Consider the following 26,123-nt stretch of genomic DNA (forward strand, 5'->3'; position numbering starts at 1 on the left):
ATTATTTATTATATTTGGATGAATAATCAATCATGTTATATTACACATTCAAATATATATACATATTTCGGTCTTTTTATGTATATATTGTGTTGATTGATATTAAGAAATAATTGAGTGATTAGTAAAATCACAATTATTTGTTTTGTGTAACACATATGGAATTTATGCAATTTTGATACATAAAACAACATTCGGATTTTCGGTGTTAATAACACATTCAAAATTTGGTACAATTTTAGGCCCACTTAAATTTGTAATTATGCGGTTGTTAATCGGCCCAAAGGAAGGTTAATAATTGGTCGGATTGCAAATTTAAATAATGTACAAATTATTAATTTATAGAACATATTTGTTTTATAAGATTAAGACGGTTGTGTTTGTAACTATGCGATTATTAATCGGACAAAAGGAAGTTTAATAATTGGTCGAGTTACACACTTAAAGTATGTACATAAGTTATTAATTTATTAAATCAATTAATTGAAGCAACATCCTACCAAAGTAGGCTCTCTTGTGAAGGTTAATATGTTTTATAAATTAAGAAGGTAGTGTGTATGTATTTCATGCGGTTATTTAATCGGCCCAAAGGAAGATAAATAATTGGTCAGAATAACATTATGTACATGTGGTAATAAATATGTAACAATTATTCGGTGGGCCATGTGAATAATTGGAATATCCAAAGATAACCAATTATTTGACAGGACTTATTGTTAATATTTGATTACTACAAAAGAGTACCGTTTGCAAGTTAATATTTAATGTCCAAAGACTAAATATTAACGTTGCGTTTGGTATCTTATGATGAGACGTACCATTATTTTGAATTTATGTGATTATTAAAATTTTGTGAGTATGGTTGTTCATTTGTTTTGTTATCTAATCAAGTTAACACTTCTGCTTATACGGATTATTTTTTTGTCAACATCTTAAGTTCATTTTATATGATATAATTTTTAAGACATGTTTAGAATTTGTTGTATTTTTAAGAATTATATCTAAAATGGTTAAAATTGCTAAGGGTATTATTAGAATAAAGATTTCATAAATAATATATGTTTTATTTTGTTTCAAAAGTAATGCATTAAAGTCAAAGTTACAATAATGTATTCTCATGCATCTAATTTGGATTTTCTTATTTACACTTAAGTTAATTGATGTGAATTGTAGTTGTCTAAAGGGAGACATAGTCTCTATATGAACTCACATCAATTGTGTGTAAGAAAAATAAAAGATTGAAACAAAAATAACATAAATAGTGTCCACTTAGCAAATACCTTAATACATAATAAAGAAATGAAGTTGTAAGAATTGCAGATATTGCACCTAAAAGAAAATTACTAAAGAAAGTGGTGCATAAAAGAATACATATTATAGTTTGTTTTGTTTGTTCTAAGAGTAATTTAACTTCAGTACTCATACACATTTAATGGTAACTTCAGTATTACTAAAGTAAATGTGTTGATGTACAGTTAAGTTAATTGTCAAAAGTCAATTGATGGTGAAAGAAACATCGGCGTGGGCATTGACAATTCATATTAAAGATGAAGAAATAAAGAATTACTTTAGATATTTTTTTATTTGGAAACAAACATTTATGGAATATCTTCATGTAATTGATTCATTTGGAAGGAAGAGTTAAGAATTACAACTTATATATGGAATAAAGATTCAACTAAAACAACTAGTAAATTCTTTTGGGGTTGTCTAGTTAAGGTCAAGCCTTATAGGTCTAAAGAAAATAAACTAGACTAAAGAATTTCTAGATGTTAATTATTGGATATTTTGAAAGATCTAGAGATAAATTTAGTCTCATAAGTACTTCAAGATTAGCCTTGAAAATAAATATATATACATAATACTCCTTAAACAAGAGTTTAATGTATGCTCTAGATTATATGAATCAAGAAATTAAGAATATTTATGATGTTGGACAAATACTTGAAGGATCCTGGTTTGGATCATTAAGAAAGCAACCAAACAACTAATGTGATATTTTAAGAACAAAACATTGCATACTCATATAGTGAAATCGAATCGGATAGAGATCATTTGGTATATTGATTCGAATTTTGTTGGATACTAAAACAGTCGAAAATTCGTGCCACATCATTTTAGTTTAAAGAATTAATTTTTGGAAGAGTGTTAAGTAGACACTCGAATTATTTCAAGTTGATGGCAGAATTTATTAGGTGTTTTGTGGTATCCAATTAAAGAATCTGACTGCAAAATTTTGTCACGAGGTTGCAAATTATGAATGATATAGAAAGACCACTAAAGTTATTACGTGACAATAATTTGCAGTTCTTTTTACTTTAATAGTAATATGAGTTTGACTAAGTCGAACTATTTGGAAAATAAAGAATTCAGAATGTTTATTTATCTATTGAGCATATTTGGACAAACTCTAAAATTACGGATCCGTTCTCTAAATATTTGCTATCCGAGGTCTTTCATGAACATATTGTTCATATGGATATTACATATTTGGATGATATACAGTTTTAGTGGGAGTTTGTATTGTGATGCTTGTATAGATACAATTTGGAATTTATGTGCACATTAAAGAATTAGTTTCTAAAGAAATTAAAGATTTAGTTTTTAAAGAAAATCAAGATTTTAAAGTTATTCAGATTGATCTTTATAAGGAATAAAGGAGGACCAATTGGTATTAGACATGTTAAAGATCACACTACATGTTAATCCACACTACACACCCATGTTTAATCTATGTCATTTGATTGTATTGACATATGTGACTATTGAGGGTTTAGTTACGAATTAATGTAACAAAAACCGCTTTAATCCTATGTTGTTATAATTGATGGACGAGATTGATATAGATGTATTTGTAATGATAACAATATTTTGAGCTCTTAAGGTTATAATATACAATTGAAAGAAATATTATATGACCCAAGTGGGAGATTGTTGGAATTATTTCCAATATTTGGGTACATATATAATTTAATAATTGTATATTAGTTGTTATCATAATAAAGATTAAAGCCCAAATAAAGTGATCTATTAAAGTATAAAGGTTATGGGCTTATTTGGACATCTATAATAAATATGGGGACATATTTGTGTAGAAGCAGAAATACCATTCATTATTTCGTTGATGGGCCGAATAATAAATGGGTATATTAGGGCTAGGTCCCCAACCCATATAGATAGCCAACCTATTTGTTTCTCTCATCGAACAATAAGGATTTAGTTCATCTCTCAAGAACTCTCAAGAAGGCTATCGATAAAGGGTTGGAAGACTTAAACCCCACCCACATCAAACATTCCGATCCAGGTCCAGATCCAGAACGAGAAGATCCACATTCAGATTCAGGTCCAGATCCAAGAACAAGAAAAAGAGAATAACGAAGAACGGCTTAATGAACCGTTCTTCATTAAAGATCCAGGTACGTTTCCGCAATTACAGTTTATCTCGATTTATTGACATAGAGAATTAAGAATATAGATTTAAGGATTAAAGATCTAGACTAAAGAAACTAACAGTTACATCTTCTATTTTATCATCAAGAAACCTCATTTTATTTGTTATTGTCATAATTTTTGCAAAATAACTTCTGACATATTCTTTATTCTTCATATGCAATAGTTGAAACTCTTTTCTTAGGGTCTGCGACTGAGCTCTCTTTGTTCTGGTAGAGCCATTATACTTTTTCTTCATCGATTCGTATATATATCCTTTGTTGTTTTTTTGCTAAGCATTGTTTCCAAAAATCAATGACTTGGAACAAATAGTTCTTTGCTTTTAGATATTTCAATTTCAAATATTCGATTACCAATTTCTCCACATCAGAGGTGGAATTCGTGATTTTTGGAATACTTGCTTTAATAATTTTCCAGAACTTCTTTGATCTTAAAATTTTCCATCAACATACTCTAATGATTATAATAATGGTCAAATTTGGGAATTGCTGCTGCAATATAACTCCAATTTATTTTTGTGCTTTCTTCCGTCATTTCTTTAACTCGTTTATTCGTTTGTCTCTAACTTCCGCAATATCGCTCTGATACCACAATTAGAATAGTAACACACATATATTCACAAGGTAAGAAAGAGCTTACTTTGTAAATGAAAATATCTCATTTAATGCTACCCTACCAAATTTTATCTCTCCTCCCAACCAAATGGCTTTCATGCAAGGAAGACATATTACAGACGCGACCCTCATCGCCAATAAATTCATTGATTTTATCCGCTCTAGAATGGGGAGGGGATGCATCCGCAAACTAGATATTGAGAAAGTTTTTGATCACGTTAACAATGATTTTCTTTTTTTATCCTTAGCAAGATGGGTTTTATAGCAAAATAGAGGAGTTGAATCAAGACTTGCATATTTAAGGCAATGTTCTATGTTATCATCAATGGTGAAGTTTGCAGCTTCTTCCAAAGCTCGAGGGGATCAGGCATGGTACGTAATCCACTATCCCCTCTCTTGTTCATTGTGTTATGAAAGCCCTTCTAAGCTTTTGAGAAGGCAAATAGTGCGGGACTTTACATGGGTCTAAATTTTTGGAATTCGAGAAGACCTAACTATTTATCTCACCTCCTTTTGCTGATGACACTCTTTGCCTTATGAAACCTAGTGCAACTAATCTTATGGGAGTATAATGATTTTGATTATTTTTGAATCTTACTCTTGTCTCAATAATAATAGTGATAAGTGTCTTAGCTCTTTTTCATTGGCGATGTTCCGAACACTTAATCACTATCCGGTATCATCGACTTCAAAATTGGCCTACTTCCCTCGAAGTACCTTAGCTTCCCTCTTAGAGCAAATCTGAGTTGCAAGAACATAAAAATGGAAACTAAGTTTGCTATCTGGAAGAGAAAATTTTTGTCCAAGGGAGACATTGGTTCTCATCAATAATTCTCTCGCTAGCATCTCCATCTGCATGATGTCATTCTTTCTCATCTTTGTCTAATTGGCTAATATAATGAAATTTATTATAAAAACTATATTTGGGATAATTCGAAGGCTTCTAACCTAGTTAGATATGCCATTGTGAAATTGTCCATCTCCGGGGCGGGCTTGAAATTAAGGACCTCTCTCTCTTCAAAATTTTCCTCCTTTGCAAATGGTGGTGAATTTTCTAATCCTAAATCCCTGCTAAGTTCCCGGTCATTTTCTATTTCTTCAAGTTTACAAATTCGTAACAACAAATCAAAAATCATCTTTTGAGGTAATGCTGAGGTGACGTGTCTTTCTCTCATTCTCTCTCTTCTTTTCATTATTTTTAAAAACTACTCTTCCAACAATCTTCAGCCCCTAATTTCTGCGGAAAAATAATTATCATATATAATCCTACACTATTCCTAAATTAGAATTCTACCCTTTAACTTTAGAGAGCTTGTTTTATCCCTTTAATAATTTAAAATACCTAAAAAAACAATCATATTATTGTATTCATTAATTAAAATATTAAACTAATCTGATATCATTTTACATTTTTATTATAAATTTTAAATATTAAACAAAAAAATTATTATACATATAATTTTTAATTTCATAATTCAAATTTTATTAGTTTATTTACAAATCTTTGTTTAGTAGAGAAAAATTGAAAAGATTGTTAATAATTTTAATTTGGACTACTTATTCAATTCAGTTATTTGTTTAATTTTTTCTTATTCTTATTGTTTATCTTTAATCTTTACTACTTTAGTTATTCAACCTAACTAAAACAATATGTCCCTAACAATAATAGACACGATCATATTTTAAAATTTGAATTCTTTCTTATTACTCATTAGGTCAAAACGGAGGAGTGCATTCTGTCGGTTTATATTGAAATTCATTCAACAATTTTTAATGTCAAATTCAGAGAGAAAGAGAAAAAGCAATATTTTATCTTTTTTAAGCCAAAAATTGATAATCCTTCATTATCTGAGTCAATCGAACCAAATACAGTAATTTCTGATGAGAATTTAGAATCTCCTTCTAAATCTCAAAGAGTTGAGTTTGATGAAATTACTCTTGAACGAGATCCTAGATTGCGTATTTCTATGTGGCGACATCTTATAAATCATCACGATGAAATTAGACGAACTTACATTAAAATGGGACCATATCAACCTATGTTGTCGGAGTATCCGAGATCTGAATTTGGAAAACAACAACGTCGATTTCAATACTCTTGGTTTAAAAAGTTCCCATGGTTGGAGTACTCTCCTTCGAAGGGTGTTGTATTTTGTTTTCCATGTTATCTCTTTGAATCAGGTAAATCCCAGCAATCTGCATTTACAGTTGAAGGTTTCAAAAGTTGGAAACGTGTTAATGATGGAGGTAAGTGTGCCATTTTGTCTCACGAGGGTGGTTCTAACTCAGTGCACAATACATCTTCAAATTTGGTTGTTGATTTGATGAATGTAACTCGACATATATATAAAGTTATGAATCGAGAATCTTCTGAACAAATTCAAAAGAATCGATTAAGGCTTGCAGCAACAATTGAGAGTGTTCGTTGGCTAAGTTTGCAAGCATGTGCATTAAGAGGTCATAATGAATCTTTAGATTCCCAAAATCGAGGTAATTTTATTGAGATGTTAAAGCTCTTGGGAAAATGGAATGATAGTATTGCTAATATTATCTTAGAGAAAGCTCCAGGAAATGCAAAGTATACATCACCCGAAGTTCCAAAGGAAATTCTACATATTATTGGTAACAGGGTCAGAAATAAAATACGTGATGAAATTGGCGATTCCAAATTTTGTATTTTGGTGGATGAAGCGAATGATATATCTAACAAGGAACAAATGGCTATAATTTTTAGATTTGTAGATGTCAATGGTGTTTTGCGGGAACATTTTTTCCAAATTGTGCATGTTAATGATACAACAACTGCAACACTCAAGAAAGAAATATGTAATGTCCTCACTAGATATAATCTAGAAATTAATAATATGCGAGGTCAGGGATATGATGGTGCTAGCAATATGAGTGGTATTTTTAATGGTTTGCAAGCTCTATTTCTTAAAGATTGCCCTTATGCGTATTATGTGCATTGCTTTGCCCATCGAATACAACTAGCATTAGTTACTGCTGCTGAAAAGGAGATCTCTATATGGCTTTTCTTTTCGAATCTAACGACTATTATCAATCTTATTACATCTTCTTCAAAACGTAATACCGAGTTACAGTCAGCTCAAGCTAATGAAATTGCTCGTTCTATTGCTGATGGTGAACATGAGATTGGACGAGGAGCTAACCAGATTGGTAATTAATTTACAACGACTAGGAACTACTCGTTGGAGTTTCCATTTTGATTCTATTTGCAGCTTGATAGATATGTATGATGCAACTATTAATGTGCTTGAAAATATTATCAAAGATGGTTCCTCTATTTCGATGCGTGGGGAAGCTGGTGGATCTTTAATAGTGATGAAGTCTTTTGATTTCATTTTTACTTTGCACTTAATGCATAAAATTATGGGGATCACAAATTTGCTTAGTCGTGACTTACAAAGAAAGTCTATTGATATATTAAATGCAATGAATTTGGTATCTTTTACTAAAGCACTTCTCTTGAAATTAAGAAATGATGGGTTTGATATTCTTCTTTCGAATGTCATATCATTTTGCACAAGATTAGATGTTGATATACCAGAGATGAGTGCTCGTTATAAGAAATATAGTCGTTCATGTGGACAAAATGATACCATCACAGTTGAGCATCACTTTCATTATGATATATTCAATGTTGCAATAGATTTTCAGTTGGAAGAGTTAAACTTCAGATTCAGTGATGATACAGTCGAACTTCTTTCGCTTAGTTCTACTTTGGACCCAAATGATAAATTTAAAAACTTCAACATCGACAAAATTTTGACTATCGCTAAGAAGTATTATCCTGAGGATTTCACCAAACAAGAAATGCATCATTTGAGGAGTCAACTACAACATTTTGAGATTGATATAGTTTGTCATGAAAATTTCCAAAATATGTCCACTATCTCAGAATTGTGCCGAGGTTTATTTAAAACAAAAAGTTGGAACATTATCATTTGATTGATAGGTTGATTCGTTTAGTTTTAACTCTACTCGTTTCAACGGCGACTACTGAACGAGCATTTTCTACTATGAAACATATTAAAAAAGTTTATCGTAATAAAATGGGAGAAGATTTTCTCACCGATTCCATGATCATCTATATTGAGTGGGAATTTGTTTCAAGTATAGACACGAATTCAATTATCGATGACTATTATATTTCAAAAAATCGTAAATCCCAACTTTAATAGTAATGTCATTATTGTTTTTTTTGTATCTTTAGTCTAAGATATTTTTTTTTTCTCTTTTCAGTATTTTTCATTTTTCTAATGTTATGCTTTGTTTCGTTGTGCTTAAACGATTCATATTTTTTAATATATAATGGAATATTAAAAAAAATATCATGTTATATTAGTTTTTGTGAAAATAATTTTAGCCCGGGTAGACTTGAAATCTTGGCTCCGCCCCTGTCACCAATGAAAGTGTCCGTCTTTGAAAAATTGCTTTGATTTAAAAATATAGCCTTAGCGACTATGAGTGGATGCCGCTCTTAGGGAGATTATACAAGAGATAAGTCTGTGGGGACGCATTATCAAATTGTGAGAGACTTTCCATCCCCTTTTAACCTTCTTGGTGGGTATCGGTAAAAAAATCGAATTCTGGAACGACCATTAACTCCCAACTGAAAAATTAACTATTTCTTTTAGGGATCTTTATGAGCTCTCCAACAAAAAAAAGCTAGAGTGGCAGGCTACTTCATACTCATATTTGGAAATCGCGATTGGAAGATCATGTAAAGATGTTATATTTCTGTAATAAGAGAAAAGGAAAAAAATGAAATGAAAATCAATTAATGGATATGACAGGTCAGTAAAAAATAAAAAATAAAGATATTATGGAGAGAAAGGGGAGATTTGAGAAAGGTAATATATTAATATATTAAAATATATAAGTATATATACTCTTGATATTTGATATATTCTAGATTTTCCCAATAATATATAGAGAGATAGGGCAAAAAGCAGAAAGTGTGAATGAGGTTGTGAGTGAAGATTAGTCCGATAAGTTCTTTGGTCGCCATTGTCGCTAATAAGTTTACATGTTTCGCCGGTGAATGGAAATAATATGTATATCATTTAAGTATATATATAAGTCTAAGTCTTTATGTTGTTTGGTTAGAAACCAACTGAACCATTATGTGTTTGTGCTGATAGAACCAAACTTTGTCCAACCAATGAAATAGTGGGAAAAAGGAAGAATAAGTCATGATTAAGAAACAAACGGATCGTAAGGAAGGTTGATCGAGAGGTCATATAGGTAAAGGGTTGAGTTGAAAGAGTAGTTGAGAAGAGTATATTGGAATACATGTAAGAAATTCTTAGTTTTTTTTAGTTTTATATTTTACACCATTGTTTTGATAAATGAGTTTGCTATTATAAATATTTATTTAGAGTTAAAATGATTGAAAAAGTGTTTATCTAAAAATATGGATCAAGTTGACAAAGAATTTGATAAAAGGATTTGATAAAAATGATTTGAAAGAAGAAAAAGAAGAAATGACTTGATCAGCCTATTTAGGCTAAAATGAGTTAAAAATAGAGAATATTATTTAAGAATAAAGAAGGTGGTAAAAAAAATTAAAAATGTGGAGATAAAGAATTGTTTTTATACTCGGGATAGGATTTTGTACTACTTCTTTGATAAAAGTTATTTATGCCTCGAGTACTTATACCGGTAATGAGTCAACGCGTGACAGTTAAGTCTGATTGATGGTTAATGAGTCAACACATGACCCCTAAATCCTGATTGATAGTTAATGAGTCAATGCAGGACCCCAAATCCCGATTGATGGTTACTGAGTTAATGCAGGACTCCCAAATCTAGTTGATAGTTAATAAGTTATCATAATAATGTAGTCTTTATCACTAACCACGAGCTATAAACAAAAAGCATATTAGTTATTTAAATTAGATATTATATTTTGAATAGAAGTTAATTTTCTATACATAGTTAATTGCCTCTTGATCCAGCTATTTAAAAACTTATGATTTTCTTACTAGGCAAGTTTAGCTCATCCATTTTTATGGACCACTCTTTTATAACAGGATAATATTGATCAATAACTGAGATTGTACGGTATCAATGTCTTGGATATTATAATCGGTAACGATTATTAGTCTCTCATATATAAAGGGTAATAAAAGAATTTGTATCCTTAAGACTTGAAATATGTAACCATCGGATTTTTGTTTAAGGATGGGGTACAATGACATTTTGTGTATGGAAATACTTTTGTAAGGAGTAATGATGATTTTTGTGTTAATGAAGATTAATGGAAATGTAGTTAGTTAGCCTTGCATGTTATATTAGTCGTGCATTAAAATGACATGCGGCGACAATCACGCCTCATGACTCGGTTCGGGGCGTGACAAATCCCTTATCAATGCAGACTCTAACACGAAGAAGGTGGAAGACTGTCTAGACTTATTGACTCACTTGCACATGTTTTCATCCATTTAAAGACTGATGACATTTTTATTATGAAAGAATCTCCTGATTTCAAGGATAACACCATCTATCATGCAATTCTTTCAGGGACCCAACTCATTTTCATTGGAAAGATGCGATAAACTAAATTCCATTCTAAGATATTTCATTTTGCATGGGAAGCAATTCACGGGGATCCTCACTATTGTTAAACTTATGCACCTAGCTAATATGTGTTGTATTTGCGAGAGGAGTGAAGAAACCATCGATCACATCCTTCTCCATTGCGTTTTGCAAGAGACATGTAGGCCCTTTTACAAAACTTGCTCAACATTCACTGGGATGTGTGCCTCCCAAAGTTTTCGACTTTTGGGAGAAATGGTTTAGTTGGGGCAAGATCAATAATATTGCGAATGAATGAAAGTTCATCCCCCTCATTTGGTGGTGGACGATCTGAAAAGAAATGAACAGAAGAACCTTTCAAGAGAGGAGTTTTGGCATTGAAAGAATTAAATGGTTTATGCTCCATATGTTTGCCTCTATTCAAAAGAGGGGTTTGTGTAGAGGATGAGATTTTGTTAACCTTATTGGCATCTAACTCATAGTTTTATCTTTCACTTTGTTTTGTTTTCTAATTTTGTTTCTCTCCCATTTGTAACAATTTGAATGCTTCATGTGATTTTTCTTTAATGAAAGTTGACATTTAAAAATAAAAATAATAATAAAAAACGCAAATCTTAGTTGCAACCTCACTCAATAAGCAATGCACATATAATGTAATCATACTAACTGAAATCGAGTAAAAAAATATCAAAACTTCTTCCAAGGCTTTCTTAGAAAATAATTGAATGTCAAAAAATAGATGGAGGTAACTTACATATATTATAGGGTCATATTACCAATATTACTTGATCCATATTAAATCTAAAATAACTTAGGATAATTCAATTTAACATTTTTCTTTATCTCCAACAATAGAATTTTTTTTATTCCACTACAAAAAAAGAGGTGTTTGTGACGAAAATTTACTAACGGTTAAAGGTCGTCAGAATGTTCTGACAATTTTACCTACGTCATTTGTGACAAAAATAATAAACGTCAGAAAAATTAATGAAAATAAGAAAAAACGTAGAAAATAATTAAGGAAATTTAGCCTAAGGTATTTTCGATATATTTTTTTGTCGAATTTAAATTTCGTCAGAAATGTTTATTAATGACATATTTTTCGATAGATTTTTCAACGAAATAAGCGACGATAATTTATGTCAAATTTCCGGTTTATTAATGATAGATATTTTGACAGAATTTGCGATGAAAGTTTCCTCAAAATAAAAACTTTTGTGTTGTTTTAAACATCTTATAAAAGTTGTAAGATGAACTTATATATTTGATACATCCATAGCTCTATACTCTATCTTCAGCCACTATACTTGAAATTCGGAACTGGATCGGCGGTGCTGAAAGTTCCTACCGAACTAAGGTTTACAGGAAGAAGAACTGCCGGAAATGAAGGCATGCATTCTTCTTTATCAACTATCTCTCTCTATAACTTCCATCCATTTCCATCAATTGCCTGCTCTGTTTCATTAATCTCTCTTTTCTCTCTTTTCTTACACTTGTAGAGGCAAAACTTCGTCACGATCGGATTTCTTCTACTCATAACTGCTTCTATACTACGCTATTGTTCATCTCTCCAGGTTTTCGTTTTCTGTTCTTCTAAAATGCTTTTAAATCTAGTAATTGATGTTGAACACCTCTTATTCCTGCATTTCCCTTACTAAATAGATTGGCGAGACCTGTTCATCCAATAATCAATGAGATGCCGGATTACGCTGGCAGACCTGTGCTGCAAATGGAAATACTCGCCCCAGATGTGCTCGTATTCAACCATTGATCTCCGTCTCTAAGGTAATTTCATATTTTTTCCGTTTACAGACTTGTAATTATCAACATACACGTCTGTTACCGTTAGTAGCGATCTGTCAAAATTCCAAATAGAAGATTGATTGCTGTAGTCAGTTAACTCAATTATTATTAACAGGTGAAAGACTTTCCTTTCAATCGGTATTCATGGCTGACAACTCACAATTCTTTCACACTGTCCAGAGTGAAATCCGCGACGGGATCTCTCATCATAACAATGACGAACCAAGAAGACTCGGTCACTAGTCAACTCAAGGTAAAGTCGACCAAAGGTAATTTTGCATCTCTTTCAAGTTAATGAGTGTTGATAGTTGGTCTTTTGACATGTTACAACTATTTTGAAGTTTGTCATGTGACATTATCTCTTTTGTTATTGGTAGTGAAGGGAATTAGCCTTCTAATTCTTCATTCTTGGAAGATGGAAATTGGAGGGTATTTTCAGGGGTACATGAACTGGTAACTTAGTCATTTATTTTTATTTTTTGTTACTGATATTCCTGTTAACTGATTTAGGCATGGCAAGAGAATGATAGTTTTGATTTAGGCATTATTAGTACAACGTCTACAAGTACCTCTAATGCATTTATGTGTGCAAAGATATGAATTAGATTCTAGATAAAGCTGTTTGAGCAAATCAATTGGAGTATAATCATAATGATTATAGCAAAACAGCAGTTGGGAGCTAAAATGAGAATATTGACTAACTTTCACTTTTTGAAAATTTGTTATATTGATACATTTTGTTAATTTTTTTTTTATGTTAGTAACTATTGAACATACATTTTGTATTTTTTTTTGTATTTTGTTTATAAGTGAATATTATTTTTGACTTAATACTTTAAAATAGTTATTTATTTGTTTTAAATATTATTATTGAAGTTTTTAAATATGTAATGTATTATAGGAAATAAGTGGAGAAATAAATATATTAATTTTTGACGAATATTCTTATGAAAACAGTGAAATATTCTGACGGATATTCTTACGGAATAGTTTTCAATGGTCGTAAATTCCGTAGTGAATACAATGGAAAATTTCCAGGGAAAATATATGTCATAAACATTGTCGAAATATTCGTCATAAATTTCGTAGTAAAAGTGACGGAATATATTACGTAAGAAATATCACAATATGGTAGGAAATAAACGTCACAAGTAGCTCATCCTCTTTTAGTTTTGCTCAATTCTTAATATTTTTTAATTAATATTTATCTTACTTTTTTTATCACTTTTATACACCACTCAATAAAAAAATAAAATTATTGTTATACTAATTTTATTAATAATACTTTCTGATATATTTATTTATAATAATGATAAGATAACGTTGTTCATACTTTTTTTTTTGTTTAATAATAATTACAATTTTTTTGATTTTGTTAAAAGTAATAAAGTTTTTGAATAATTGTTGTTACAGAAAATAAAAATAGTTTAGTGAGAAACTAAAATAGTGAAATATATATATATATATATATATATATATATATATATATATATATATATATATATATATATATATATTTTGTTTGAATAAAGCCAATTCAATCCAAAATGATGGGTTTGAATTACGTTTTAAATTATTAAATGCTCGTGTCTTTTCTAGTGAGGCTATATATGTTCATGATCTTATCCTCCATCGGCTTAGAGAAAGTCAAACTCATCTAATATGGCGATTTCTAATCGAAAAATTCATTTTTAAATTCATTTACTCTTCTAATTAGGCGATCTCTAATCGAAAAACTCATTTTTAAATTAATTTTTGTGTAAATGTTACATCAAATAATAATTCTACTTTAACCGAAAAACTCATTCTCAAACCCAAACGAATATTTTTATAATATTCTTCCTTACATTAACTTTTATAACTTTTTAATATCACCTTATATTTTATAATATTATAAATTACACAATAATATTTTAATATTAACCCATTATTTTAAATTTGATTTTAATTAATTATAAAAATTCATTAAAAATTTAAAAATTATAATACACGAACTAAATTAAAAGTTATTCTTACAAATAAAAAGAGTTAAATTTTCAAATGTTATATTATAATTTTTAAACATTATTATAAATTTATGTTATATAAAAAATATTATATAAATGAATTAAATTATATAGATAAATTAAAATAATAAATCATATAAATAAGTTTAATGTATAAAATGAACCTAGAGTAAGTCTAGGGGTTAAATTTAAAAAACAAATAAAATTTTGCAAATAAAATTATATAAATAAATTTCATATATGCGTTTGGAGGAGAATATATGCGTTTGGAGGAGAGAGAAAATGGAGAAAACCCATTTTGGGTTTGAGTATTAGTATCGATTGGAGGGAAAAAAAGGTATCGATTGGAGATGGTCTTAGTGATGAAAATGAGTAACTATTCGCAAGAGTACCGATCCTCATCCGGTATTTTTATTATATATATAAATATGTTAGAGATGTGGAAAAATATAAGAACTGTGTTATTATAATTGAATAATAAAATATAAAGAAAATGTTGAAAATATTAAGAGACAAAGAAATGATTAAAGATAATTTCTTATAATTAAAGATGAAGAGATGGAGATAAAAGACTAATTAAAATTAAATAATTTTTTATAATAAAAGTAAAGTGTAGGTAAGAGTGAAAGGTGGATAAAACAAAATAAATTATATAATTATTATAAACTTGAAATAATTCCAGCCTACGAGAACTTTACACAAATTTCATTTCATGACTATATCTTACTATCAGAATAGCTATACATCACTCTAATTTATATATATATATATATATATATATATATATATATATATATATATATATATATATATATATATATATATATATATATATCCATTTTGCTATAGATTGCAATTTACATTATGTCTATACTGCTAGAGTGGGATCCAACCCTGCAAAAGATAATGCAATTTTTATTTTAGGATGAAGACAGGCAAGTGATGATTAAGAGTAGTATTAATTGTAGACAAATAGATTGGTGAATAAACCTTGATAACTCCTGTCTCTGTACCACAGAGTACCATATCATTTGCAACAAGTAGGCTTGTAATATTTTTGCCAGCAGATAGTCTTCCTACTTTTTGTTGTGTCCCTCTCAGCCAAATCTGTCCATGAAGGTGTAAAAATCCGTCAATTTAATGCTTTCTGCAATAGATTATAACTGATATATGCAGCAATTTACCTGAAGGGTACTGGGTGACTGGTTGCAGTTTATGTATATGAAGTCCTCAACTATTTCCATTGCCTGCACATGATTTCCTCCTTCTGGTACTATTGTTACATGCGGCTTGTTTTGTCTCCTCCATTCCTGAATTTGCTCTCCAGTTATTTATTTATGCAAATCCTTCTAGATATCTTTTGATTATTTTATACTTTATTATAAATCTCACCTTGATGCTTGAACCTTCAACTGTTAGACTTGAACAGTACAACCATTCTTTATAAACAGCAATTGAACTGATTGGTCTACTTTGCATCTTCCAAACTTTTGATGCCGGTTTGATCTCTCGATCCTGATTTTTACATAAATCTATTTCCTGTAATTGTTTAGTAGACGCTGTTAACTAAAACATGATGTCAGTTTGATTAGTTTAAGTTGCTGAGACAAATTACCCATATGCTTGAATCCATGCAGCCTATGAAAACCTTTCCATGGATAACTTTCATACACTTTACATTTTTGGCCTTGGTAATATCTCTATCCATTGATGATGTATCAAATACCTGAAATCAAAAAAGTTATTTTTATTTATATGTTCCCTTTGATAACAAAACACCAACAATTTTTTGAAAAACTTGCCTTCATCTCATGGCTTAGTGAAATAGCAAGAATCTGTTTCCGGTACGAATCTAAACTTTGAATAGGTTCTGTTGTTCCTATTACTTCAATGCACTCCAACTTGTTTTGCACCATTTGCCACATCTATATAAAGGAACATTACTCTTATGTGTTTCATGTAAGTAGTAGTGAACTAAGTGAAGGGAAAATTGTTAGTTTATAACCCTAGTAGGATCACATACCCTAATTGTTTTATCCATTGATGCACTCAATAAACAATTCCCTGCTTCAAAAAGGGTGAAACATGTTATTGTCTTTCTGTGGTCCTTCACGTCCGATATGAGAGTGGCTGTTTGTCCCTTGATCTCCCACCCCTATTACAAAGGAAAAAACCTCATATATATATAATATTTGTATGGTGCATGTGAACAAATGAAATAGAATAACTAAAGATCTAAGACCAGCTACTCCTTTTTATTCTTTGGCAGGTCTTTTTTTAGACCAGGGTTTCCTTACAGGAGTCTAGTATTGTAATACATCGTCCCACTGTCTGACACCAACTTCAATGGAAGGGTTCTTAGAGGAAATCAAACATCAACATACAATCTCAACCACTTAATCCAATACTCTTACCACTTGAGAAATCATGGATGGGTGTATAGCAGGTCTTTTGTAGTGTCCACACAAAGAGAAAACATGGTACATTTGTTTTTGTAGACATACCTTTATTGACCCATCACTATATCCACTATAAAGCAGTCCCTTGTAGTAGATAAGAGCGGTTACAGCTCCATTGTTCTTTTGACTCGCCTCCACCACTTGCGTGTGAACACAGGAAATCCTCTGAACCCGTTATGGAAGAAATGAATTCTTTTAGCAAAATCAAAGTTGTCAGAAATGCAAAACCACAATGTCATGATCAATTCAACGTGACTTGATCATTGAGTTGTTCAGATAACGTTCCTCATCACTTGGTATAGACTCTGTTTGTATTATTAGAAATTCAAATGAGGTAGACTAACCCATTTATTGGGATGGAAATAATCAGCAGCTCTAAGTAATTCCTCTGCAATCCATGTTATGGTAGACAATCGTCTGAGTGACTCTCTTACTCCTTCAGAGAAGTGAATAAGTTTCTGCATCCCTACACAGAAGAAATATATCTGTTAGCCATGATCTGAATCATTCAAGTCAATGAAGGTGGCTAGAATTTATGGGTTATGATTGTAGACACATGTGCTAACCTTTACCAGAAGTATATTTGTAGATACAGAGACATGCTAGAAGTCTTTCTTCAAGCTCCAAACCTGGATGCAAGAATTTCTGAACTTCATTAAGCAGAATATCACATGCCTTATGTTTTATATCCTCTGGACATTTCACAATTTCACATCCAATCCATGCTATGGCAGCCAGGCAGTCTCGATAAACCATTTTTGTCCCACTCCTCAGGCCGTTTTCAAGAGAACGGAATACTGGCTCCCCAGTTTTAATCAGAATTCTTGCTATCTTGCTGCACCATAAATCTGCATCCTGCAATCTCCCCCAAAAAAAATTTCTATGATCGCTACACAGAAGAGAGTAGTTTAAGAACAACATCATGTAAATGTTGGAATTATCCAACACTTGGGTACATATATATGTTAATAAATGGTTTAGTATGTGTTATTATAATAAAGATGAAGTCCAATTAGAACTTATAATTCCTGTAGTAGTTTACCTGCATGCTTTCATCTAGCCAATTGAAGTTCCTTATCATGTTTTGGTGATGGAAGTTACTCAGACCAGTCTTCTTTAGCAACCAAGCCACAATATATGGCTGTCCTGACCACGAATAGGTTCCACTAAGATTTGACAACAAGAAAGCAGACAATTTTTGGTTTGCAGATCCCGGTTCAGATGTCACTGATTCGAGGAGGAATTCCAGTGCCTCTTCCCTGTATATACTTTTACCTGGTGAGCCTCCCTGAAATTATTATTGTCAAGCTTGTTAGATATATCTGTTTCATTTATTACTACCCAGAGAAGAAAAAAAAGAACTCTTACCAGCATGTCTAACTGAAGCAACAAATTTGCAGCAAGAAGTTTATGTTCATGTTCATGTTGTGATTTATTGATGATGAGAAATAAAGTGTGCATTGTGTTAACGTTTCCTTCTCCAATTATCCGTCTTAATAACTTATTAGCTGATGACCGTGGCATTCGAAGAATTTCATGGAAATACTTCAGAGAAACGGACATGGCATGCTCTTGCTTACAGCTCAGGAGATGTATAAAAGGAGCAACTGGAGCAAACTCTGATATATATTTCCTACATTTCCCATCAAACTGCATACACCTAATGAGAATAGTGGCCAAAGAGGTATATTCTTTCATGTTATTATAGCTTTGGATATCCAGTAGCCCAGCCAGCACTCTCGGTGCGTTAATTGCAGCCAAGTGCATGTTATTCGTCGTGTTGTCGAACGTGGTAACTAGTACTTCAATGATCATCAACGATGCTGAATAAGGCGTGGGCAATAACAAATCAAGCCTTCCCTTAACCGCATTTGAAGAAGTGCATATGATCTCTACAAGTGAAGGTAGAATTTCCAATGTCTTTATTTCTATAGGAGATGGATTCGTTAAATAAATAAGAACTGCTGCCTCTTGCACATTTTTTTTCAAGGCGTTAGCCAAATCGCGTAACTGCAATCCCTTCTTCATAACTTGTTCTATCACCGATTTGTTACCTGAAACTAGGGTGGAAAGAATGGACACTGATGCCCTTATGAGTCCCACTTCCTTGGAAGTTGATATAGCTGCTAATAACTGATCCAAGATTATATCCTTCAAAAGTGTATATTTTACTCCATTCTTGTTGCTCAGGAGTCCATATACTTTCACAAAATTATAATAATCTCTATCGAATCTAATCAATTCATCTGAGAAGCATAATTTTGAAACTGTTTTCTCAAGTATAGTCATTAACTCATCATATTGACTATCTTTTCCATATAGTTTCTCTTCCATGTAAGCTGATTGATGTTCTAGTACAAAGCATTTATAATTTTCTGAGGATTTTACCTCAAAAACATCATCTTCTTCTTCTTCAAAACAACTATCATTTGAATCCACAGAAACTGAGGAATCTGACTGATATTCTTTCAACATATCTCCAAGGCGTCCAGTATGTTCTTCCAGGTTACTTTCTTGATTGTCAAGTGGATGCACCTTTTCAAACTGCTTAAGAGGACTCCCATTGTAGGACATAACCTGATAATAGGTTAACCAGGCCTTATATCCCCTAGCCATGTTTCTCAATAGCTTACAATGTTGTTCATCATCATTATGATGGTCCATTGGAGAAATGCCGCAAGAACGAAGTAAACTCCTGCAAATTTTTGGAGCGAATTCTGTTTGTGTCAACTTAGGTGATACAGAAAGAGCTTGGAGGAAATGAAGAGCAGCCTGCCAGTGGTCTCCTTGGAGCTCCCGAATTGCAGAGAGATAAAAATAGGAACAGCAGACCAAGTAATTGTTTGGAACTCCTGCTGTGACGCCGTGTTCTTCTAGCAAGGCGGGTGATTGGAGCATTTCCTCTGACTTCTTCAGTCTGTTGGATCTTTCTTCTGTGCATATTGCCAGAACAGCAGCTTCGAAACTCTCTATTCCCCAATAAAGATTGGAGAGAATCGATTGTTCTGAGAATTCGAAGAATTCTTCATGATTCTGGTTTTTCTTGAGCTTGGAAAAACAGTTTGATTTCACCAGTTTTCTTGCTTTGGGATTGGAGAGAAATCCTTGTATGGGTTGGCTAATGGAAAGAACAATTGTACGTATGAATTCAATGTTGGGTCTTTCTTGGTCGAGACAATCAAATGATGATGGATAAGAAGAAGCCATGGATGGATTCAGTAGTACCCTTCTTCTTCCTCACAATGAGGAATGAAGGGAAGTAGAGATCAGAGACATGTATGTATATATCATATATATGAATGGTGGGTAAGGAGGAATAAGGAAGCTGCTTGCTTCAAAAGAATGGAAAGAAGAATATAGTAATGTTTTTCGCCATGTTCCTCCCTCGAGACAGACAGATTAATGCGTTTATCTTCTCCAGACTCCCCCAGTATTAGTAAGTGGTACTCTTTTCACTCTTTTGTCTTTTTCAGGGATCATGGGGGGACCGGACCACCATCATATTTCTACAACAAATCTTATGTCTCTCACACACACACACAAACACGCAGACGAAGAAGAAGAAGAACATAAACCACGAAAACTCTAAGGTATTAGGTTATTATGTATGTAGCTTCTCCTATTTATCTTCATTAACCTAGTCTATATATGCTTACAAAGGAAACCCTATTTGGTTTAATAGAATACAACTGATTAAGGAGGTGTAGGTTTTTTTGAAAACCACCAATGATTTTAGTTAATAATGAAAATGTAAATGTTACATTGGTCATTGAATAGAACAAATCTTGAATTACAATTGCATGTCCCTTAAAACAAACTATATGCTTAATTGGTAAGGTTCTCAAAGTTATTAAGATCTACTTGAATGCACAAATTCTAAGGTTTTGAAAAAAAAACCTGAAAATCGATAATCCAACCGAATCGATAGCTTACCGGTTTATTGGTTAACCGGTTCTAACTGTTCTGATTAACCGGTTAAACGGTTCAGTTTTCGGTTGAACTATTTTTCTAACGGTTTAACCGATAAGCAGGTAATAATTTAATTATATATATTATAAATAACATATAATAATATATATTAGTTTAAATTATAGTTTTTATAGAATTATTTAAAAAAAATCTAACTTATATAACTATCTGAGATTTTTAAAATATATTATATTATTATAATAGTATAATATATTATAACACATTTTTATATTTATTTATGAAATATTATTATAATATATTATATTATCAAATATTATTATAAATATAATATAAAATATTATTATAATATATTATATATTAACAATAATATAATATATTATAACATAAATAAAAATGGAGAATACCATAATCATGAATTTTGAAAAAATAATAATTTAATAAGTTTAATATTTAATTAAAAAAATTAAATTATCAATTTATAGTTAAACCGGTTAACCGATCGCTACCGATCGAAATTAGTAGAACAAAAATCGACAAAACCGATACTAATACGGGTCGGTTAATCAATTTGTAAAATAAGAGGTAAAATCGGAACCGTTTAACCGGTTAACTGACCGACTGAAACACCCCTCAAATTCTCTTTGTGACAATATTACATTTCAACTTTTGTCTTTTTTTTTTCATCTATTTATAAGTTATAACTCAACTATTGTTTATTGTTTAATTTACTCTACTAATAGTTCTATATTTTCTTTTTATATAAAATTTTTATTTTTAACTTATTGACTCTAAGGTTATGATCTCACTTTAATTTAAGAGGATTTTAGTAAATCTTTAGTCACTTAGTAGACTTTTACGAGAACGTGAGACCCGTTCATATGAGCCATAATTCAAAACTTAGTTTATTTTATAATTATTGTGATTAACGTGAGACCCGTACATCCACATTTAATGTGTAATTTACAGTATCTCTATCCCGACCTCACCACTTGAGCTAATATAGTAATTTATGTATACTATGTTTTTACTTAATTCGTCCAAAAAAACAAAAACTATACTTAAAAGTTCCATCTAATTCAATTATATTTTTTAACAAAGCCCTTAAACTAACTTTCACTAATTTTCTTTTATGATTTTCAAATGTGACTTTGATAGTCATCATACCTTCCTTATGCGTTAAGCTTCAATTTTGGTCTTTTAAATGACTCATCAACTTGGAGACAATAAAAGAAAATCAAATATATAGTGTCATTAATGTGATGATTTGGATCTGTCAGATAAAATTACTTGATGGACAATGTTTTGGCGGCAAGAGAGTGCGTAAAGAAAGCATTCATTCATTGAACACATAATAAATAAAAAATGTATGAGAACAGGAAACCTGATGAAGATGAGTCACGAGTGCATGGATGGTTCACAAATGTAACGTCCAAATTAGAAAGAGTATAAAGATCTATCTTATCTATCTTATCTTGTATATAATATAATTTTGAGTTTTCAATAAAGAAAAAGTGATAGAATCTCATCGGGTCCAGAAAAAGAGTCGATCTAAGAGATTAAAAAGTCACGGATATGATTTCCACTGTAAACAGGGTAACGACGGTAGAGTGTCATACTAGTTCTCCTTATTTAAAAATAATAAAATAGAGACAGAGATATACCCCAGTTGCGATAATTGATGATGAAGAGTCACATGCATGAGAGCTATAGCTAGAATATGTATATATAAAAGGCGGGCGGTACTCTTAATTGTCTTTTGTCTGATGTTTGGCTGTCATGAAAGGGACTCCACAACTCCCAATAGCTGCAACCTTAGTAACAAAACTACCCATAATATTATAATTCATTTCTTCATTTCAGGTTTGTTTTTTCCTTCAATGGTTAAAAACATTCTTCACAGTCCACAGCATTAGGCAGAAGCAGGACCCCCACTGATCTGAATCTGAAATGAAGTGAAGCCAATTTTAACTAGGTACCACATATATCATTCTCTCTTTACAATTCTTTAAACTTTAAACTTTGACATAGTGCAAAACATGTGAAAATGCCTAAGGTTTCAATTATTGCCACTAGTTTTGCATATTTGCATTCTCTTCCAGCTATTACAAAGTATATATTGCTAACAATGTGGTGTATAAATTAAGGTTTTAAAATAGTATAGTTTGATTGACTTGTGTGGTAGGAGTAGGACCACTCACCCTAATTTAAATATAATAGACACCCATCCCCACTATATTTTGGCCTGTCACGGGCACATAATTTTAATCATTTCTCTCTTTTTTTGTTGCTCTTGGAATTAACATATATATACAATAATGCATTTAATGCATTTAATGAATAGACTAAATCCTAGCTAGCCAAGGCTTTATCAATATAAAATGTATGATTTTAAGATTAGAGTTGATCTAGAAACACTAATAACAATACATATATGTCATATTTTAATTTTTCATCTGGATTGAAGCACACGTTCTATATACCACATATTAACAATAATGTTAGAAGAAAATGACAGATTCCAGCACAATTCCTCTTCCTAGGAAGGCCCTACATTTTTCAATTTGTATTTTTGACTGTTTTTTTTTATATATAAAAAATCAACCTTAGATTTTTGTCATTTGAACATTGAAAAATATTTGACACCCAAGTTGATTGAGTTTGTAAATAAATGTATGATGGTGTTTGATTTGAGATGCAAAATTAAGCATAAAACATCAAATTTCTCATTATTTGAATATTATTGGACATTGTCCTTTGCTTACCATACAGCAAGAATGAGATGGTGATAATGGATATGGGGTCCTCTGGCTCTTAAAAGTCCGTGGGCAAGTCACAACAATTATATGTGTTTGATATGCTTTGACTTGATTTGATTTATTGTTCAAGATTCTTCCTTGTTTGCTATTGAATTTCATTATTCCTTCTTCTTCTTGTAAAAGTATAATATATTTTTAATAAAAAAAATTATGGATGCTAATGAGATCTTAATTGTTTTGTACAGGCTATCAGGCTATGTTATGAGAAAGCATACATTTGGGAAAGGGGAACGATTAACTATAATTAAGAATGCAGCAGCATCAAAGTGTAAACCTAACCCTGAAAATGTGAGTATATTCAGGTAAAATCATCACAAAATTACAATCCCAACCCAAAATGAAGATTTATGAGACTCTTTCAATACTGTAACGTTTAAAAAATAAATTGACTTTTTGAAAATTTTAATTTTTAGACTTTACAGTCAAAATTCTACAACTTTCCTTCCTCCTGAATCCTAAAATGGGGATGAAATTCTTGTAGAGGAGTCGTTCGGTTTTCTTCCATGAGAAACCAGAATGGGGACATCGTATTTGAGACTTTGCGCCCTCCCCACCCTAAGCCGGGAGTGAGGACTGTATCAATTCAATAAGTGGTTGACAATCTTGGTAGAAAGCTTTGTTGTGATTGTTTGAATAAAATGTTGGTCAGATTACTCAGTTTCAAGTGCACATGTTTAACCCGTGTTTTTTTTTAATTAGTTGGTTAGACTAAGTTATACTACATTTGATTTGTTCTAAGTAGTGGATTAGTGTTTGACAATTTATTTAGTGGTGAGTTAGTGTTAGTTATTTAGTAGTGGGTGAGTGTTAGTGTTTGATCGTTTCTTTATTAGTTAGTGTTTATTATTTATTTTTTGGGTAGGAAAGAAGTTATTTGTTGTACTATTTAAAACCTATTTTTTTTTTATTAATATGATTATCGGTTTGAAAAGGTTTTTGGGTTTTTGATTACTATTTTTACAATTGGTATTAGAGCCAGATTCAACTATCAAAATCAATCGAGAGTTTGATTTATAATTGAAATGGGCAAAGTAAGACGTATTCGATTCACAAGGATGGACGAGAAGAACGACAACAGCCTCGCAAGGTTACCCACCTTCACTGATCAGCACTATGACCACTAGAATGAATTAATAGAAATTTTGCTTAGGGAAAAGGGGATATGACATCTAATCGAGAAAAATGTTGAAGAACACGCAAAGGCGAATCATCCTAGCGAAACTCAAATTGAAAAACTAAAGTACAAGGATTGCAAAGTGAAGTACTTACTCTACCTAGCAATCGACAAGAGTTACTTTTAAACAAATCTTATATCACAGTTCAACTAAGATTGTTTGGTTGTCTTTTAAAAGCAAATTTGAGGGAAACGAGAAGGTCAAGAGATCTCTGCTCAACACTCTAAGACGCGAATTTGAAATTCCTGAAGATGAAGAAGAATGAAACGATCAATGTGTATTTCACTAGGGTTACAGCTGTAGCGAACCAAATGAGAAGCAACGAGAAACAATGTCAGACACCATTATCGTAGGAAAAATCTTGAGAACCTTGACTAAAAAGTTTACCTATGTTGTGGTTTCAATAGAAGAGGCAAGAGATGTCAGAACCATGTCAGTCGATGAACTACAAAGCTCATTGTACACGAGCAGAAATTCAAGCCCATTGAAAAAGAAGAAGATCAAGCCTTGAGAAGATCTGTTTCTGTTAATGGAAGAGGAAGGGCATTTGACAAGTCACGTATTGAATGCTTCAAGTACAAGAAGTTGGTACATTTTCATATTGAATGTCCTAAGTGGGACAAAGCCAATTATACTGTAGAGGATGAAGAAGTCCTACTTATGGCTACTGTTGAATCAAATGTTACAATAACAGCTCCACCTTAATCACCATTCCTAAAAACACATGCACACTGTCTAATTGGAAAGAAACATAGAAAGAAACAATCAAAGAAAAGTAAGTGAAGAGCCACAAGGAAGCTGCAATTAATTAACTCAGATCTTTGTGGTTCTATTACTCTAGCCTCTAATGGAGATAAATGTACCTAATAACTTTTATTGATAATTATAGCAAGAAAATATGAGCATATTTTATATGTGAAAAATCTGATGTGTTTGAAAATTTTAAGAACTTCAAGATAATGGTTGAAAATGAGAGTAGAGAGTACCACTGACTTGCCTTCGTACCGATAGAGTTGGGGAATTTTGCCTAAAAGGAGTTCAACTAGTTTTACGAGAAAAATGAAATTAAGAGGCAATTCACTACATCATTCACTCCTCAACAAAATGGAGTTGTAGAAAGAAAAAATAGGACAAACATAAACTCTGTAAGGGGCATGTTGACTAGCAGAGAAATGCATAAAGAATTATTGGCAGAAAAGCAATTGAGCGGTGTATATATCTAATGAACATAATTCACACTTCTGTTGTGCATAAACTAACTCCAGGAGAAGTATGGAGCAACATAAAATCATCTGTAAGTCATTTGAAA

The 26,123-nt window shown here is 31.4% G+C and overlaps 3 protein-coding genes across 3 annotated transcripts; 2 read left to right on the forward strand and 1 right to left on the reverse strand.

Annotated features, from left to right (window-relative positions):
* Positions 1 to 6,085: 6,085 nt before the first annotated feature.
* LOC124913125 (zinc finger MYM-type protein 1-like) lies at positions 6,086 to 7,249 on the forward strand. Its single transcript, XM_047453764.1, has one exon. The coding sequence runs from the start codon at positions 6,086 to 6,088 to the stop codon at positions 7,247 to 7,249; it is 1,164 nt and encodes a 387-aa protein (XP_047309720.1).
* A 64-nt stretch (positions 7,250 to 7,313) lies between these two features.
* On the forward strand, positions 7,314 to 12,969 carry LOC124913208 (zinc finger MYM-type protein 1-like). The gene is made up of 5 exons (XM_047453833.1): positions 7,314 to 7,943; positions 12,342 to 12,410; positions 12,544 to 12,697; positions 12,806 to 12,881; positions 12,939 to 12,969. Exons 1-5 carry the CDS (start codon positions 7,314 to 7,316, stop codon positions 12,967 to 12,969), a joined length of 960 nt encoding a protein of 319 aa, XP_047309789.1.
* A 2,129-nt stretch (positions 12,970 to 15,098) lies between these two features.
* LOC124918993 (putative E3 ubiquitin-protein ligase LIN-1) lies at positions 15,099 to 20,297 on the reverse strand. The gene is made up of 12 exons (XM_047459086.1): positions 18,262 to 20,297; positions 17,936 to 18,181; positions 17,460 to 17,748; positions 17,238 to 17,359; positions 16,939 to 17,058; positions 16,458 to 16,589; positions 16,237 to 16,359; positions 16,050 to 16,160; positions 15,827 to 15,973; positions 15,619 to 15,744; positions 15,425 to 15,541; positions 15,099 to 15,328 (listed from the first exon to the last, which is right to left on the reverse strand). The coding sequence occupies exons 1-12, from the start codon at positions 20,098 to 20,100 to the stop codon at positions 15,311 to 15,313; spliced, it is 3,390 nt and encodes a 1,129-aa protein (XP_047315042.1). The 5' UTR covers positions 20,101 to 20,297; the 3' UTR covers positions 15,099 to 15,310.
* Positions 20,298 to 26,123: the final 5,826 nt, after the last annotated feature.

Source organism: Impatiens glandulifera, chromosome 1 (assembly GCF_907164915.1).
Source record: "Impatiens glandulifera chromosome 1, dImpGla2.1, whole genome shotgun sequence".
NCBI lineage: Eukaryota > Viridiplantae > Streptophyta > Magnoliopsida > Ericales > Balsaminaceae > Impatiens > Impatiens glandulifera.

What these genes read in the sequence shown, in the direction of transcription:
- LOC124913125 (XM_047453764.1), top strand. Translation starts at nt 6,086, where the DNA reads ATGGGACCATATCAACCTATGTTGTCGGAGTATCCGAGATCTGAATTT.
- LOC124913208 (XM_047453833.1), top strand. Translation starts at nt 7,314, where the DNA reads ATGTATGATGCAACTATTAATGTGCTTGAAAATATTATCAAAGATGGT. An exon ending in CATTGATCTCCGTCTCTAAG is followed by an intron (nt 12,411 to 12,543) that starts GTAATTTCATAT and finishes TATTATTAACAG; the next exon opens with GTGAAAGACTTTCCTTTCAA. An exon ending in TTTCAGGGGTACATGAACTG is followed by an intron (nt 12,882 to 12,938) that starts GTAACTTAGTCA and finishes TAACTGATTTAG; the next exon opens with GCATGGCAAGAGAATGATAG.
- LOC124918993 (XM_047459086.1), bottom strand. Translation starts at nt 20,100, where the DNA reads ATGGCTTCTTCTTATCCATCATCATTTGATTGTCTCGACCAAGAAAGA. An exon ending in TGCTTCAGTTAGACATGCTG is followed by an intron (nt 18,182 to 18,261) that starts GTAAGAGTTCTT and finishes TAATAATTTCAG; the next exon opens with GGAGGCTCACCAGGTAAAAG. An exon ending in GGCTAGATGAAAGCATGCAG is followed by an intron (nt 17,749 to 17,935) that starts GTAAACTACTAC and finishes GGGAGATTGCAG; the next exon opens with GATGCAGATTTATGGTGCAG.